The sequence below is a fragment of the Miscanthus floridulus genome, chromosome 19, assembly GCF_019320115.1.
Source record: "Miscanthus floridulus cultivar M001 chromosome 19, ASM1932011v1, whole genome shotgun sequence".
Classification (NCBI taxonomy): domain Eukaryota; kingdom Viridiplantae; phylum Streptophyta; class Magnoliopsida; order Poales; family Poaceae; genus Miscanthus; species Miscanthus floridulus.
Window position 1 is genome coordinate 221102 of NC_089598.1, and position 16470 is coordinate 237571.

The 16470-nt window shown below is 44.3% G+C and overlaps 1 protein-coding gene across 1 annotated transcript; it reads right to left on the minus strand.

Annotated features, from left to right (window-relative positions):
• Positions 1–11846: 11846 nt before the first annotated feature.
• On the minus strand, positions 11847–14866 carry LOC136527235 (E3 ubiquitin-protein ligase RING1-like). Its single transcript, XM_066519879.1, has 2 exons — positions 13570–14866; positions 11847–12075 (listed from the first exon to the last, which is right to left on the minus strand). Exon 1 carries the CDS (start codon positions 14561–14563, stop codon positions 13601–13603), a length of 963 nt encoding a protein of 320 aa, XP_066375976.1. The 5' UTR covers positions 14564–14866; the 3' UTR covers positions 11847–12075; positions 13570–13600.
• Positions 14867–16470: the final 1604 nt, after the last annotated feature.

Consider the following 16470-nt stretch of genomic DNA (forward strand, 5'->3'; position numbering starts at 1 on the left):
AGGAATTCACTCAGTCGGTTGTACCACATTTGTCCCGACTGCTTCAAGCCATATAATGACTTTTGTAGTTTTAGACAATACATGTTACGATTTGTGTTTGGATTCGGAATTTGGATTCCATCGAGAACCTTCATGTATATGTCTGAATCAAGTGACCCATATAGATATGCTGTCACCACATCCATCAACTGCATAGATAGATAATTTTGAACTGCCAATGATATTAAGTATCAGAAAGTAATTCCACTCATTACTGAAGAATAGGTTTCATTGTAATCAATGCCAGGTCTCTGCATGAACCCTTGTGCTACTAGTCTCGCTTTATATCTCACCACCTCATTGTTCTCATTCCATTTCTGGACGAAAACCCATTTAAAGCCTACAGGAAAGACTTTGGAAGGTGTAGGTATTGTAGATGTGAATACCCCTCTTCTAGTGAGCAAGGCTATCTCAGCTTGAATTGCTTCTTTCCATTGAGCCCAGTCCGAGTGCTTTTTGCACTCTGCCATGGTCTTAGGATCTGGATCATTGAGAAAGATTTCTACAATTACTGCGGAGAAGTCCATGTCGACAACAGTAGTCTTATGATTGTATGATTCTCCAGAATCTATGCAATTGATGGAAATTTCTTTCACCCCATTATTTGACTCAACATTTCCCAAAACTATGGAGTCAGGGTGTTCCGATATCCCAGGATCAGAATTTGGATGTACCATCGATCCGGGTTGTGGATTTGGTCCTAATGTTGGATTTTTATCCACTATTGGGTGTCTACCAACTTGAGGTTGGCTTGGATTTACTGATTTGGAGGATTTAGCCCTCGATATCCTCGGACGCTTACTTGGAGCATTATCCTTAGGAGCGGCCGTACTTCTCCCCCTCTTCTTTGGAAGTGAAAGTTGAATGGTTTTTATTGGTACCTCCACTCTTTCGGGTGCATTGCGAGTAGGATAAGAGGATTTAGTGACGCCCTTATAATCAGTAAATGCTTCTGGCAGGTTATTTGCAATATGTTGCAAGTTTATGATTTTCTAAACTTGTTGTTCAGTCTCTAGAGTACGTGGATCTAAGGGAGGAATGCCTTGGGCATTCCAGATGATTTCCTGGCATTCGTTTTGATACTCGAAGTCTCCCCCTAATGCCGGGAAATGGTCCTCATTAAATATGCAGTCGACGTATCGGGCCGTGAATAAGTCCCCTATAAGAGGCTCAAGGTATTTGATAATTGATGGAGATTGATATCCCACATAGATACCAAGTTTCTTATGTGGGCCCATAGAGGTACGCTTAGGCAGTGAGATCGGTACGTATACAGTGCAACCAAATTTTCATAGATGGGAAATATTTGGCATATTCCCACGTACTAATTGCAATGGGGAGACTATGTGATATGTAGTTGGTCGTAATTGAATTAATGAAAGGTCCTTGTTTGGTTTTGGTAATTGAGTGACAACCTAGGTGGACTAATTGTGTTTATGTGAGATACACAGGTAATTAGTCTATAGGTACATGCGTGTGAGCAACATATGTAACACCTCGGGTGTTAGCCTTGCATAACTTGACTTGCGTAACATGAGCATGATCATCAATCATTCATAAACAAGCATTTACAATTGAAACATTGAATCGAAACATATGCAACGTTGCTTGTTATTGCATGTTTCTTTGTACTTATGCAACTGATCATGAATGTAAACATGTACTTGGTAGATTTGAGTCACCAAAAATATTTGGCAATGCTTAGGTTCACAAATAGAACATGGATCATGAATGTCATTTTTTTCATGGTCAAGTCTTTAAGGCATATTTCATGTGATTACTTTCAATAGCTCTATGAGTGACTACTACATGAAATGCTTGAATGGCCTTGCAAATTGCTCAAACATGCTTAGGATATCATTAGGAACAACTTTGGTATTTAGTGCTAGGGCTAGTTTGGTCATTTAGCCATGGTTTGAGTATGTATCATGATTTCAAAGTGACATGTTTGACTAAAGTTGAACTAGGTGTTAGAGACCTTGCATGGAGGAGTTCACTAAAGCAAAGTTGGAGTGTTTGACATAAGGAACAACTTTTATTTTTGGGTCATGGACTGATTTAGCTTCTAACATGCTTGAATAGGTCCCACAAAAATCAGGAAAATCAGCATTTCATGACTTAACAAAAATTTCTAAGTGGTTGATTGACTGACCGACTGACAGCCAATGTTGAGCACGATATTACTCCGTCTCTGTTGCAAATTAGAATGAGGTACTTGAACCAAAGTTGTAGCTGGTACTTCGGGCTACAAAAATCATGTAGATCGTTTTCGCTTAGGAGCTACGTATTAGCAGTTAGAGGAGTGTCAAAACTTGTCGTCAGGCACGGTGTATCGTGACTGACGAACTAAATCGGCTGATTCAGTGGCCGACCGCCGTCAGGCCATGGCCGCCGTGTGGAGGAGAAACGGCCGCGCGTCGCCTCTGCTCTGCCTAGCCAGGCCACGCCGCGCCCGAGCGCGCCTTCATCACGCCAGCGCTCACCCGCACTTAGCCGAGCACCCATTTGCTTCGCCTCGGTCTCCTTCGCCGTCTCGCAGCGCCAGCAGTAGCCGCCGAGCGCCCGCAGCTCTGCCGTCGCCATAGCCGCGCACAGCTCGCGCCTAGCCACTCCCGCACCACCGCGATAGCTCCACCGTCTCCCCAGCACCCCATTGTTTCTCCCCGTGCCCACTGACAGAGCCCAGTAAGCCACCGCAGCGCGTGTAAGCTTGCCGGAGTTCCACCGTGAGCCCCGTTCGTCGTGGCCACGCCGCCACAGTCCTCCTCCCGCTCTGTTAGCTAGCGCGCTAGGTCCCCCAGCATCCACTGATGCTTGTCCACGCGTTAATTTGAACCACCGTAGCCCACACCGGTGTACCGCCGTGGTCCAGCCCCACCGCTCCGCCATGGTCGCCGCCGTCAGCTCTAGGGTCGGCAATAGGTCCGGCCAAGTGGCTTAGTAGGTTCGCTAGGTCACGTAGAGCACGTAGCGTAGATGTCATCGCCGGCGAAGCTCGCCGGCGATGAGCCGCAGCCGTGCAGTGCCCAACAGCGCCGCTGCTCTGCTTTGAGTCAATGACATGTGGGGTCCCCTGACCACCGGGTCCCACCGGTCAGCGACTCCGTGTTTGAAGGCTAACTCATTTGATTCCAGTTTTTTATTTCTTTTGTGATTTTTATATCTTCAGTTTGGTAGCTCCTAAATTTGTAAAATAAATATGGTTGTGTTCCTTAGGAAGTGTAGTATTTAGGAAAAATATGTTTTTGACTTGTACAGTAGAAAGTTTTGGAGATTTAAATAGGGATTTGAAATGTGCTTTTGAATGCATTCAAAATTGTTTATTTTATATCTAGAGTTCCTGTGCTCCAAAAATTATGAAATTTTTGTGGTAAGCTAGTCTTAGCATATATAAGCTCTGGTAAAAATTTGAAGACCAGTGCATGTGTAGAAGTATAGTTATAGATTTTTCTTTTATGGCTAGTCAATCCTTGCATGAATTTTTATAAATTATTTATGAGTCCAAAATTCATGAAATTGGTTGGAGGTAATCCTAGTACCATATGTATATTAAGAAAAATAGGAAATCTGTTGCTTGACACTTTTCAATAGGATTTTCCATTTATGCTATTTCAAGCCTTGCTGCCTTATCATTTTTGTATAGAATGTTCTACTTAGTAAAATGACATGAAATTTTTATAGTAGTCTTTTTATAGCATTTGTAAGGCACTGTAAATTTTTGGGAATTTATGAAGCACATCTGATATATGTTTATTATTTAACCTAGATATCTAAATAAAATAATAAAGGCAATTAATTAAATAGTTTGAGCTTCACCCTTATATTATTTTAAATGTATTTGGTATGCTTAAACTGTTGGTAGATTCTATGTTGTCAAATTTCGAATGATTACATGAAGTAGAAGTATTATTACTTTATATTGCATGTGAAATAGTTTCCGGACTGATTCTAGGGTTGGATGAGTTGCATGTAGAAACTGATGTGTACTGTAAAAATGGTTAATAACAAAGTTGTAGAGAATTTGATAAGCTTTCCAGAAAGTCCAGGATCACTGTTTTTGGATTAATAGAACTCCAGTTATGAGTGAAACTAGTAGCTACTGTTTGTGACATAGTCGATGCATTGTAGAAGTAGTTAAGTAATAATCGAGAAGAGATATGCACCTACTCAATCAACTTGATGCACTTGTTAACATATATGCATCCGTAATACTTATGCCATACTCATGCATCTAGGATCGGAGGAAGAGATCACGTTGCTGGAATTCGAAGAAGCAGAGGAAGGGAACCAGCAGGAGGATCCACAAGCCGCAGCTCCCGAAGGCGTGGAGCAGAACCCTAAAGAGCTTCCGGAGTGTCCTGACCACCGCCCTACTTCCTTTCTGCGAGGCAAGCCCCGGAGCATTATAAGTCTCCCAGTAATTTACAAATATTTACTTACATACTTATGATTGATGCATTAGGTTATAAGAGTTGAATGAAACCACTTGATGCATGTACATTCCTTGTCCAAATATTACACCTACAACCGATACAGGTCCAGGATCGAATATATATGCTTAGCCATGCTTAGACCGGTAGAAGTCGGGTGATGTCCTATCACCTGCGAGATATAGGTGGATACCGGAGCACGGTTGGCTATATTTGCTATCGTGGAACAAGAACCATGGGGTAAAAGTAAATTGAGACCGGACGGGAAGTCGATAGAGAAGCGACAAGACATGGAGGTCTTGGGTGTGGATTTATCCCCGTCTGTGTCGATTAAGGACCGTACCGTTGTTGGCGCTTCTGACAAGATTGAACGCATGCCTCTCACTTAGCTGGCCGGATAACTCGTTCCGACCGTGAAGCCGAGTAATTCAACTCAGGCCGGGAATCGTTCTGTTGTGCGCTCCTTCTGGGGAACGATCAGGCTGAGCCCAAGGGCAGGCTTGGCCTGAGCATCCTGGCATCTGGTGTTCTAGATTGTGCGGCGCAGTACGGACCCGCGAAATATGTACCGGAGTTGTACCAAAGGTGACCTAAGGCTATCGTGGCTGGTAGACCTGGGTTTGTGTTAGGAATAAATTCCCAGCTGGTTGAAATTGATTCGAATCGCCGTCTCTCCCGGATAGTGAGAAACTTGGCTAGTCCCAACATCGTAGCGACTATATTATGAAACATGATGGTTCAGATGAATATGGAATTACAATACCTGCTATGGTTACTATTGTATGCTTCTAAATGATATACCACATATTTGGCACATGATAGTTGCTAATCTAGAAATGGATAGTTATAATTAACTTGATAAAGGAATCATAATTGTACAACGGGTAATTGCCTTTTACGCAAAATGTTGTCAAGTTACGTCCACTTATACAGCCTTGCATAATCCTTGGAGTCATTTTATTTCTAGTTCATGATGGGTAAGTCTAGCTGAGTACCTTCTTGTACTCAGGGTTTTTTTCCCTTTGTTGCAGATGGCACTGTGTATCATGGGTATTGCAAGAGTTGCTTCTATCCCACTGTGGATGAGGAGTAAGCCTTGGGCAGGCTTCCTTAGTAATTCCTATCTTTGCTTTTGTGGACCGTGATCTGGCTTGGCACTGTATCAAACTATGTTGGAAACTTTATCTTCGAACTTATTTGCTTCCGCTTTATTTATCAAACTCGGTTTGTAATAACTTTTTATTCGTACTCTGATGATGAAAAGTATCTATGAACTTTATGTAATATGTGGCATGTATGTTGAATCCTGTACGATCTTGGTTGTTGTAAATCATTTATCGAGACCCGTCGTGGTACTCGACGGACTACCGGGTTTATATGGGTTCAGGTATACAAAGCTCACACATGTGATGATGAAGGAGCTTAAATGCACATGAGACATGACATTGAGTCATGTGATCAAGGTGGAGAAAATCAAGACAAGACTTGGCTTGATGGACCAGTTGCAAGCGTGAAGGGCAAGTCGAAGGCTTTGGAGTGATGGACCGCGTGGCGGTGAAGCTTGAGCAAGACTTGGCACCGATGGACGATGGCAATGGTGAAGAGCAAGTGAAGTCAAGATCGATGAACCAATATGATCACGTGATGATATGAAGTGGATCATATCATTATTGATCATGTTGGTGCATGTGTTGCATCAACATTGGAGGAGATGAAATGGAATGCGCAAGGCAAAGGTATAACCTAGGGCATTTCATTTCACCGGTCGTAGGTGTGTAGAGAAGTTTATGATCGGGTTTAGGATAGATGGCCATACTATCAAGAGGGGCAAACTTGTTTGCATATCGGTCATCTAGTGCCACTCGAGTGATCTAACTTTGCATCATCGCTAGGATCGAGTGGCGTGGCAAGTTGAGTGGCTAATCCTTTGAAAAATGATTGTGAAAATGCTAACACACATACACATGATGGTGTACACTTGGTGGTGTTGGTACATTTGCAAAGGAGAAGAAGTTGGTGATGAAAACGAGTAAGGCGCGCTGGTTATAGAGTGACCGGACGCGTCTGGTATGGTGACCGGACACGTCCGGTATTCAGCGGCCTACTCAGCGATCGGACGCGTCCGGTCGCCACACCGGGCACGTCTGGTGTGAAGCAGAAAAGGCGGAGTTTGGTGGAGCAGTCGATCGGACGCTGGCAGCGTCCGGTCCAGTGTGACCGGACGCGTCCGGTCGACAGAGGATGCTTACTAGACTCGATCGGACGCTGAGGCTCAGCGTCCGGTCAGTTTCTAACTGACGCGTCCGGTCGGTCCTAGAGGCTTACTGGACTCGACCGGACACAGGAGCTGTGTGTCCGGTCGTTTTGTGCTGAGCATCCGGTCGTGTTGTCAGAGAGCCATTGGAGGCAACAGTCAGACACGTGGTGGTCAGGTAGCTACCGGACACGTCCGGTATGCACGGTCGGTGCATCCGGTGCAGCGTCTGGTGCTGTATTCGGTCGGCCAGAAAAACGCCCAGTAAAGGGGTAATGGCTAGTTTAGCCCATGGGGCTATAAATAGAAGTGGCCTTCGGCCATGGCTGGTGCTGAGTACCTTGGGGGACTTTGTGTCCATGCTTGAGAGTGCTTAGGAGCCCTCCATCTCACACATACTTGATAGTGATCATCCGATTGTGTGAGTGAGCGATTCTAGTGCGATTGCATCGTGAGGTTGCATCGAGTGGCACTAGGTGATCGAGTTGCAAGCCGGTGGTGCTTGTTACTCTTGAAGGTTGCCACCTCCTAGACGGCTTGGTGGTGGTCTCCGTGGAAGCCCGCAAGAAGCTTGTGCGGCGCTCCGGAGAAGTGCTTTGTGAGGGGTATTGTGCTCGCCCCGTGGGAGCCGCGAAGAGCAACTTTAGTAAAGCATGTCATTGAGCTACCCTCACTTTTGGGGTAGGTTCTTGCGGCACCCGACGTGCGGGTTTGGCGGGTGATGCCAATTAGCCGCCGAACCACCAAGTGAGCGGTCGACACAACGGGGACTAGCGTGTTGGCAAACACGTGAACCTCAGGAGAAAAATCATCGTGTCAACCTTATTCTTCCCGTTGGTTTGCAATCCCCTTACACAAGCTTGTGATTACTTTTATATACATTGTGCTTGTGTAGTTGCTCTTGTAATTAGTTAGCTTGTGTAGCTCACTAGTTACCTTCTTGCTTGTGTAGCATAGAAGTAGCTCTCTTGCGTGGCTAATTTGGTTTGTATAACCTTGTTAGTCACTTTGTTTAGTTTGTGTAGCTAAGTATTTGCGCTCTCTAATTTGGCATTGGTTGCCTTGTTATTGAGCATTGCTAGTGAGCTTAGTTGCCTTTGTGCTTTTGCTTACTAGCATGTGTAGGAGCTTCCTTGTTGCTTAAAGTACTAGTGGCATAGGTTTGTGTGACCTTGCTCCTAGAATTGGTTAGGTGAGCTCTTGCTAGCCCGGCACCTTTGTTGCTTAATTAGTATCTTTGAAAGGTGCTTGTGAACATAGATAGAGGGATGTAGTCTTGGCTAGACCGATAATTATAATTCTGCATTTATTTCGGTTAGCCGACGCGATTAAGTTTTAGAAAAGACTATTCACCCCCCCTCTAGTTCGTCATCTCGACCTTACAATTAAGTCAGCAACGTGTAAGACTGTATGACCCCAACATAAAGTTGGTAGATTACAATTTTGTAATAACGGTCTTGCAATGAGTTTAATTCTCTTAATAAGAGATTATGCTAAACCATTTTGTGTATGGACATATGGGATAGAGTGCTGAACTTGAATTCCCAAAGCCATACAATAATCGTTGAAAGCCTTTGAGGAAAATTCAGCAGCATTGTCCATTCGAATTGATTGAATTTGATGTTCAAGATTATGTGCTCTAAGTCTAATAACTTGAGCAATAATTTTTGCAAATGCATGGTTACGTGTGGACAAAAGACACACATGAGACCATCTAGTAGATGCATGTATTAGAAACTTGAAGTACCTGAACGGTCCAGACGGTGGTTGTATGGGGCCACAAATATCTCCTTGAATGTGTTCAAGAAATTTTAGTGGCTCATTTTGGATCTTAACGGGCGATGGTCGTACGATCAATTTCCCTGTAGCGCTTGAAGTGCACATAAAATCTGAAGATTTGGGGAATTTAGTAGTATTTAACTCATGACCATTAGAATTGCAAATAATTTTTCGCATCATCCCTATACCAGGATGGCCAAGGCGTTCATGTTAGGTTTTGAATGCGTCAACATTTTAAAAAATACCTTGTATGCAACATGCGGTACGGGTTTGATGTATGTGTAGTACAGTCCGCACGGAAAAGAGGGAATTTTTTCAACAATTCTGAAAGCATCTAGGCCCCTAGTTGGGTTTCGGTGATTAATGACGACACGAGATTACTATGACTAACGTGTGTTTTACAGAGGCAATTTAAGTTAGGATGGTCATGGTAATTGATTGGGCAATCATGGTGTCATGCCCCTGACGATGGAAATCGTTTCGGTTTTCAAAGGATGGACGACAAGGTTAATGATGGACTAGTTCTAAGTGTCGTTTGGTATTGAAGAGACACTTAGAGTAGTTTAGGACTTTGTTTTTCCTTTGACTGTACTATTAAGGGAGGTATGGACTAGTAGCTTGACCTAGGTGGGTCTAGTGGGTTAGGTGTGGTGCATACTTGTCAAAACTAGCACTAGGTAGCTCAGGAGTAGCCCTAAGATCAATTGGAGCAAACTTTATTCACATATGATTTCGAGTTGGAAGTGAATAGAGGGTCAAATGACTGACCGGACGCTGGTCTGGTTGTGGCCGGACGCTGAAGGGTGAGTCTGGTCAGTTCATTTGATCAACTGAAATCATCTAGTTGCGACCGGATGCTGAGTGAAAAGTGACCAAACGCTGGGTGCCTACATCCGGTCAACTCCAGAGAGGTTCTAGAGAGGGATTTTCCTGATCGGACGCGTCCGGTCAGTGCTGACTGGACGCTGGCCAGGATCCGATAACTGACCGGACGCTGAACAGCGAAGTGACCGGACTCTGGGTGCCAGCGTCCGGTCAACATCAGTAAGGTTCCAGAGAGTATTTTTCTTGATCGGACGCAGGTCAGAGTCCGGTCAGAACTTAACGGCTCTTTCTAACACAGTGGCGGGGATAACTGACCGGAGCGTCCGGTCACCCCGCAGAGTGATGACTTAGCCTCCAAACTTTATGTTTTGAATGAGGGGGTATAAATACTTACTCCACTCGTCTAAGGGAGGTCTCTTGCCCATTTGTTCAGCTGAGAAACACCCTTGAGAGTGCAAAGGAGAGCAAGAGCCTAGTGAGGTAACTGAGATTGGAGAATCCATGATTAATGCCTCATTAGTGCAAGGAGAGTAGCAAGTGTGCATCCACCCTTCTTATTAGGCTTGTTGTGGTCAAGTGAGAGTTTGTGCTTGTTACTCTTGGTGATCGCCATCACCTAGATGGCTCAGTGGTGATCGGGAGTTTGGTGATCATCCGGTGGAGCTTATGGATGACCCAACTCAAGTTGTGAGCGGTTGTGGGCGATTCACCACGATGGAGTGTCGAAGAATCAGCCCGTAGAGAGCACTTGATCCTTGTGCGGATCAAGAAGGAGCTACACCCTTGCGCGGGTGCTCCAACGAGGACTAGTGGGGAGTGGTGACTCTCCGATACCTCAGCAAAACATCGCCGCGTTCCTTTCCCTCTCTTTACTTTAAACATTTATATTTGAGCAATTCATTTCACGTCTTTACATTCCTAGAATTGCCATGCTAGAGTAGGATTGTAACTTAGGGTGCAAAACTTTTGTGCGGTAGAACAACAGAATCACATTCTAGGCACAAGGGGTGAAGTGGGCTAAGTGTAGGGTTTAATTATTGCAAAGAATTTAGAATTAGCCCAATTCATCCCTCCCCTCTTGGGCATCTTGATCCTTTCAAATTCGTTTGCCATATCCGTTATTTTTAGTAACAAGGAGAATTTCCTCATTATTGTCATCACGGGTTTCTATATAAAAACCATTTTGACATATATCTCTATAACTTAACAAGGTACGCTTTGAATCGGGATACAATAATGCATCCTCAATTATAATTTGGATACCTATGGGAGTACAATAGTGACACGACCAGAGCCAACTATTGTAGCATCGCGCCTGACGATTATCAAAACATTTCCTTGTCTTTTTGTAAGAGTTTGGAAATACTTTGTTTCTCAAAGTATAGAATTAGTGGTACCACTGTCCACTAGGCATAATTCCTCCTCCATCAGATTGACCCCCGTAGAAACTATATATAAATAAAGAATTTGATATGAAACTCTTTGATGTATTGAATGTGAATGTAAATGAACAGAGATTTTGAGAACAACTGTATGTTTCATTGATCTCTTTGGATTATATACAAGTGAAGGGTCGCGTTGTACGGACGCCGTATGGACGTGACTGTTCAGGAAAAGGTAACTGTTCACTAGAACAGTCTACTACCGAAGGGACATGCCCCTTCGTAGTGCTAACTGCTTATACTAACTACTAATTCTCTTCATCTGTTGATGAGATCACTGAGTATAAAGAGGTGTCTGTTAGGAACAGACACCGTTTCGTAATAGAATCTACACCTTCCAAGCAACACTCGACGTTGCAATCAACTTCTGGATCAGATCCATGGCTCGAGCCCTCTTGCACCGTCTGGGTTCCCCGGCCTACTAGTATGAACTCCCTCGGCAGATGCATCTATGCCCCGACGCCGTCCACTCCACCCACTCTATCTTCGACGTCATGATCAATCTAATTGAAGACAACATCCCCAAGATCAACATTGCCAAAATGACTCTCAAAGATCCTTGTTATGGTCTTGACTCATTCAACCCATAACTCCAACTCGCACAACGAGAGTTTAGTAAGCTACCACCCATCCGGGGAATGCTTCATGGTGATGGAGATGGGAGTCCCAAGATCAACATTGCCAAAATGACTCTCAAAGATCCTTGTTATGGTCTTGACTCATTCAACCCATAACTCCAACTAGCACAACGAGAGTTTAGTAAGCTACCACCCATCCGCGGAATGCTTCATGGTGATGGAGATGGGAGTGCCCGATCTTCCATCAGGTAAGTTAATTGTCGATTTGGCAAAGGCATCACACACACACACACACGAGGGAGTGGGCAGCTGAGGGGTGGCGGCTAGGAGACGGGTCTCGCAAACCGCATGACCCGTCAGGCGATTTATTGGCCCATCATCCATCCCCAGTTTCCCATGGCATACTGTTTTGCTTTTTCAGCACCCACCAGTCCTGTTCACTACATTATAATAGGACTGCAAAACAAACAGAATAAAATGTCGATCATCCTTTTTTCCCCCCTCTTTTTCATCCTCCGTCCACGGCGCAGCGGTTAAGAAATAAAAATACTCCTACCCTAACAGACAAAGAGTGAGCAACAACATTCATTCTCCCTCCCTCTTTACATCCACTAGTATCAACCATGAGAAATTAAGCAAAAGCCTTCTCTACATTAGGGTGAACAGGCTACAGCTCCTGACGACCTTCTGTTGCATCGCATATCTCCACTGCTCTTCCTTCCTTTGCCCTGTAATATAATTGAAACCACTTGCCAGTCAGTAAAGCATCCATCTACATTTCACTCCCACACAACCCAGGAATCCAAAGAACCAGTTGAAAAAGATGCACCTCACATGAAGGTTAGGCAATATGAATACTCCCCCAATTCTAAATTATAAGTCGTTTTGGCTTTTCTAGTCTATAGGTACATAGCCTTGGAATGTGCCTAGAAAAGATGCATAGCAAATCGACTTATATTTTGGAACAGAGGAAGTATCTAACATAAAAAAAAAAATCATGGTAGGCACAGCTCACCCAATTGTACAGAAGTAAATGCAAATGTAACACCTATACATGACTCAGTTTCTTCCCCGTTCCTCCCCAACCAAAAAAAATTCCTATGTTGTGTGCTTACCATTAGTGAATGCAAATTTGAAACTAACCGGTTCTTCAAGACCCATATCCCTTCAGAAACAATGCACTGATAGAATTAACAGTAGGGATACAAAGTTCCGAGGTTAATAAAAAGCAAAGGAACCCTCTACAGATGTGCCTATATAATGTAAGACTAAGGAAACTAAATAGCATAGCCGATTGGTTGCTGAACAAGCAAGCTGAAGCAGTAACAAAGAGGAAAAATCAGATAGCTGACGGTTGGAGTAAAGTTCCACAAACATAACAGGGCACAGGGTAAACCCAAAATCTGACAAAATATCCAAGGAAAAGCATTGTCCGGGACACAACTCAACAAGCCAACCATTGTCCTTAAATGCTTGTCGATAGCTTATGGATAACACATACACAGCTTAAGCCATCAATAGTCAGCAGAGGTTCTGTACGTTTCCTAAAAGACTCCATGCTTCTGATGCACATTTAGTTTGGTACACAATGGTATTATCGATTTTCTTTGGCATATACTTTAGCCTAGTTACAACATCATGCCATACAGAATTACTAATTTTCAACATCAGACAACATTAATCTGACATAATGGTCAATAAATGGCAACCTACTGCAGCTTGCAGGTTGCCACAACCAAATCAAGCACTGTTAAACAAATGCACACCCTTTTGATGACTATATCTCAATGGAGTATGAAGGCTTGAACCAAACCAAGAAAGATAAACAAAAGGCCCATAGACTCGAGGACATCTAAATCAATGGCGTTGCAGGCTTCTACCAACGGTTAATCTGACCAGTTACAACGTGCAAGTTACATCCAATTGATTGCCCTAGCTGAACATGGATGGCCATTCACTTGTAATACGCTTTCTTAAAAGCAGGGTTAGCAATAAAAGAACAAGGATGGCATAAAAGAACCTTTTCTTTTTCTTTTGGCAGTCAATGGTTGCATAGGGTGCGCGTGTGGCTACAGATATTGCCAGTAACCGTTAAACGCAATCAAATGCAATAGTAAATGCATGGTGCTTCCTGATTTCTGAACTAGGTGACACGGATCAGATAACAGCAAGCAATGAACCCTAGTAGTAATAACTGAAATTTGTCGGTTTCTCGATCATACCTCTTTGTTTCCCAGAATGGCTATTGAGGCCTCAGTCAAGATCATCGTATCCAGTATGAGATTGAGGGCCACCACCTGCATCATTGTCATTATCGTTGCCGCCAGACCCAGACGGAGGCGCGTCATCGTTGTTGGGATTGCTGCTCTCTGCCTGGGCAGCACCAAAGGCGGCCCTGAGAGGCCAGGGCAGTGAAATCCTGAACCTCCGCTCAGCCACCCTGGGGGAGGTGGCCGAGGGAGCGGGAGCAGGAGCTGGAGACGCGGCGTGCTGCTGCTGGTGGGTGTGGTTGTAGTCGGGATCGTCGGTGGGCAGCTCGAAGCGGCAGACCGGGCAGGAGCTGTGGAGGTCGAGCCACGGGAGGATGCAGTCCTTGTGGAAGACGTGTTTGCAGGGGAGCTGCTTGGCGGCGGCGCCGAGGTGGAAGTCGTCCATGCAGACGGCGCACTGGGCGCCGCCGTCGGCCTGCATCATGTCGGCTGACACAGCAACATCAGGGAGCGAGGCGACGGCGGATTTGGCGGCGGGAGGAGTGCCGTAGCGGTTGGGGTCGTTCTCGGCGAGTTGCTGGATGAGCTGCTCGAGGCCGGCGGAGCCGACGAAGTAGTCGGCGAGGTTGAGGCCCGGGGGCGGGGCGAGGGCGGGCCCACCCTCGAGGACGATCTGGATGGTGGCGCCGCCGGAGAGGAGGCCGCCGAAGTGGTCGTGGAGGAAGTTGGAGGGGTCGAAGAGGCCTTGGGCGAGCGGCTCGGGGGAGGTGGGGCCGAAGAAGGCGGAGAGGTCGCTGGGGTGGCGGAGGTCGAAGGAGGGTGAGGCGAAGAAGGCGGCGGACGGGGGCGGAGGCGGGGGGGTTGGGTTGGGAGGAAGCTCCTCGACGAATCCACCGCCGCAGCGGGGGCAGAGGACGTCGGCGTCCGGGGATGCGGGAGGGGCGATGGAGACGTTGCGGTCGCACTGGTGGCAGTAGAAGCGCAGCGCCGCCGGGGAGGACGCCATGGCCGACGGATTAGGGTTTGCTTGGTGGGATTCGTGGATCTGGGGTCGGTTGGGGTGGGGAATCAATCCGATCTCTCCTTCCCTCAATTTATATTTGGTTGGTTGGTTGGTTGGATTGGATGGAATTGAATTGAATGAATTGATGGATTGAATTGAATCGGAAAATCCCAACAAATCCCCCTTCCCCTTCCCCTTGCTTGGGTCCTCCTCCGACCTTCCCTTTTGCTTCCCAAGGAAACCAGTAGACTACTCTAGTGATTCACGAAATTTCCCTCGATATTTCGGTATACAGTACAGTACTCACGTTTCTGCCTGGCTGCCTGCCTATGGGCCCCACCTAGACTGTGCTGCTCCCCTCGTTAGCCTGGTCTACTACTTCTCAAGTCTGAAATCTGGATCGAAAACCACCACCATGTTCAGGAACTCTCTAGAAACTATTCAAGCGCAGGACCCAGGAGGGCATCCGTCCAAATTCAACAAAACAAATACGTAGTACTTTTTTTTAGCTTATACAAACATCATGATGAAAGTGCAGAACTGAATTTACTCCGTAACCCTCGATAAGCATATGTATTTGACAATACCAAACTGCAAGCATACATCGAGGGTGGCCACGGAAATTGCTGGTAATTCCAAACAAAATCAGACTACATATCGTTGCTTATATAAAGAGATTAACAATTATAAATTAATGTTAGTAGATAATGTGACATCCTGATCTGGATGACTAAATGTATGTTAGTAGATGCAAAGTTTATTGTAGTCCTTTGAATATTTTTATTGTGTGCATAGATTTTTTTTTCAAAGCTATTTTTAAAACAGTGAAAATATTGCTAACTGTATCTATCTATGAGAACGAGGAAGCTAAAGAGGTAGAAAAAAATAAATCATACCCATTGTCTGTGCATGTTTGTCCAATCTTAGTTCTTTACTTAGCATAGTTTATAATGTATATCGATGGTCCATCGTCCAGGCTTAAACAAAGTGCACAAGTATATTGACTATTGAAAGGCTAAAAATGTTTTTTTATGTGTTTTGGAGGCGATTTATATATTGCCACTATAAATTTGTTTCATACATTTGTAGTGTAATGCATGTGCTAACACCTACGGACCATTCATGTGATTGAATGGATTAATCAGCAACATATATAACATGGTGTTAGGTAGCCAGGTCTTCAAATATGTTGTTTTATCATATATCGTAGTCAAAATTGATATTGCAAACCATGCTTACCATGACATACTTAAGTTGCTAATGTCTTCAATATATTGTTTTTATTATGCATTTGTTTTATCAAACCAGGTTGACAATGTCTTTATCCATCAGGATGATAAGTACGGTGCATGATATGGCAAGGAAATAGAATTTAGTATACTTATTACTTAGATATAGTTAGATTTCATGTCGAAATCACCTTTCAACTATTAAGTCACATGTTCATTTTAGCTTTGATATCATGTTTACCTATATTTCTCATAGGATCAACAAAATTCGTTGAGATTATTTGGTTCTAGGACGTTGGTTAAATTATAAATAGAAGACAAACATTATATATTGCCACACCTCAATATTAGCACAAACAATGCTTAAATATTTTATATGTAGTTCTAGTTGCCAACTTATCGACAACTGCCATTTAATACTTTTTAGAAACAATTATGTTTGTTTTCCAATGACATCATCTCCTTTCATGATTCCACTGTTTCATGCTTAATGAATCCTCTTCGTCTTGAACACTATAAAAATCCTAACGTGCGGGGTATCATCTAGTTCCATATATGAATGAGTATGGTGCATAGAGTGCAATATTTTAACTCGAAATGAAGCTAGATTAAAAGAGGTAGAATTAATCGCCACATGTAACATTCTTAATATGATGTGCTTGATTCATGTATGGTTTGATT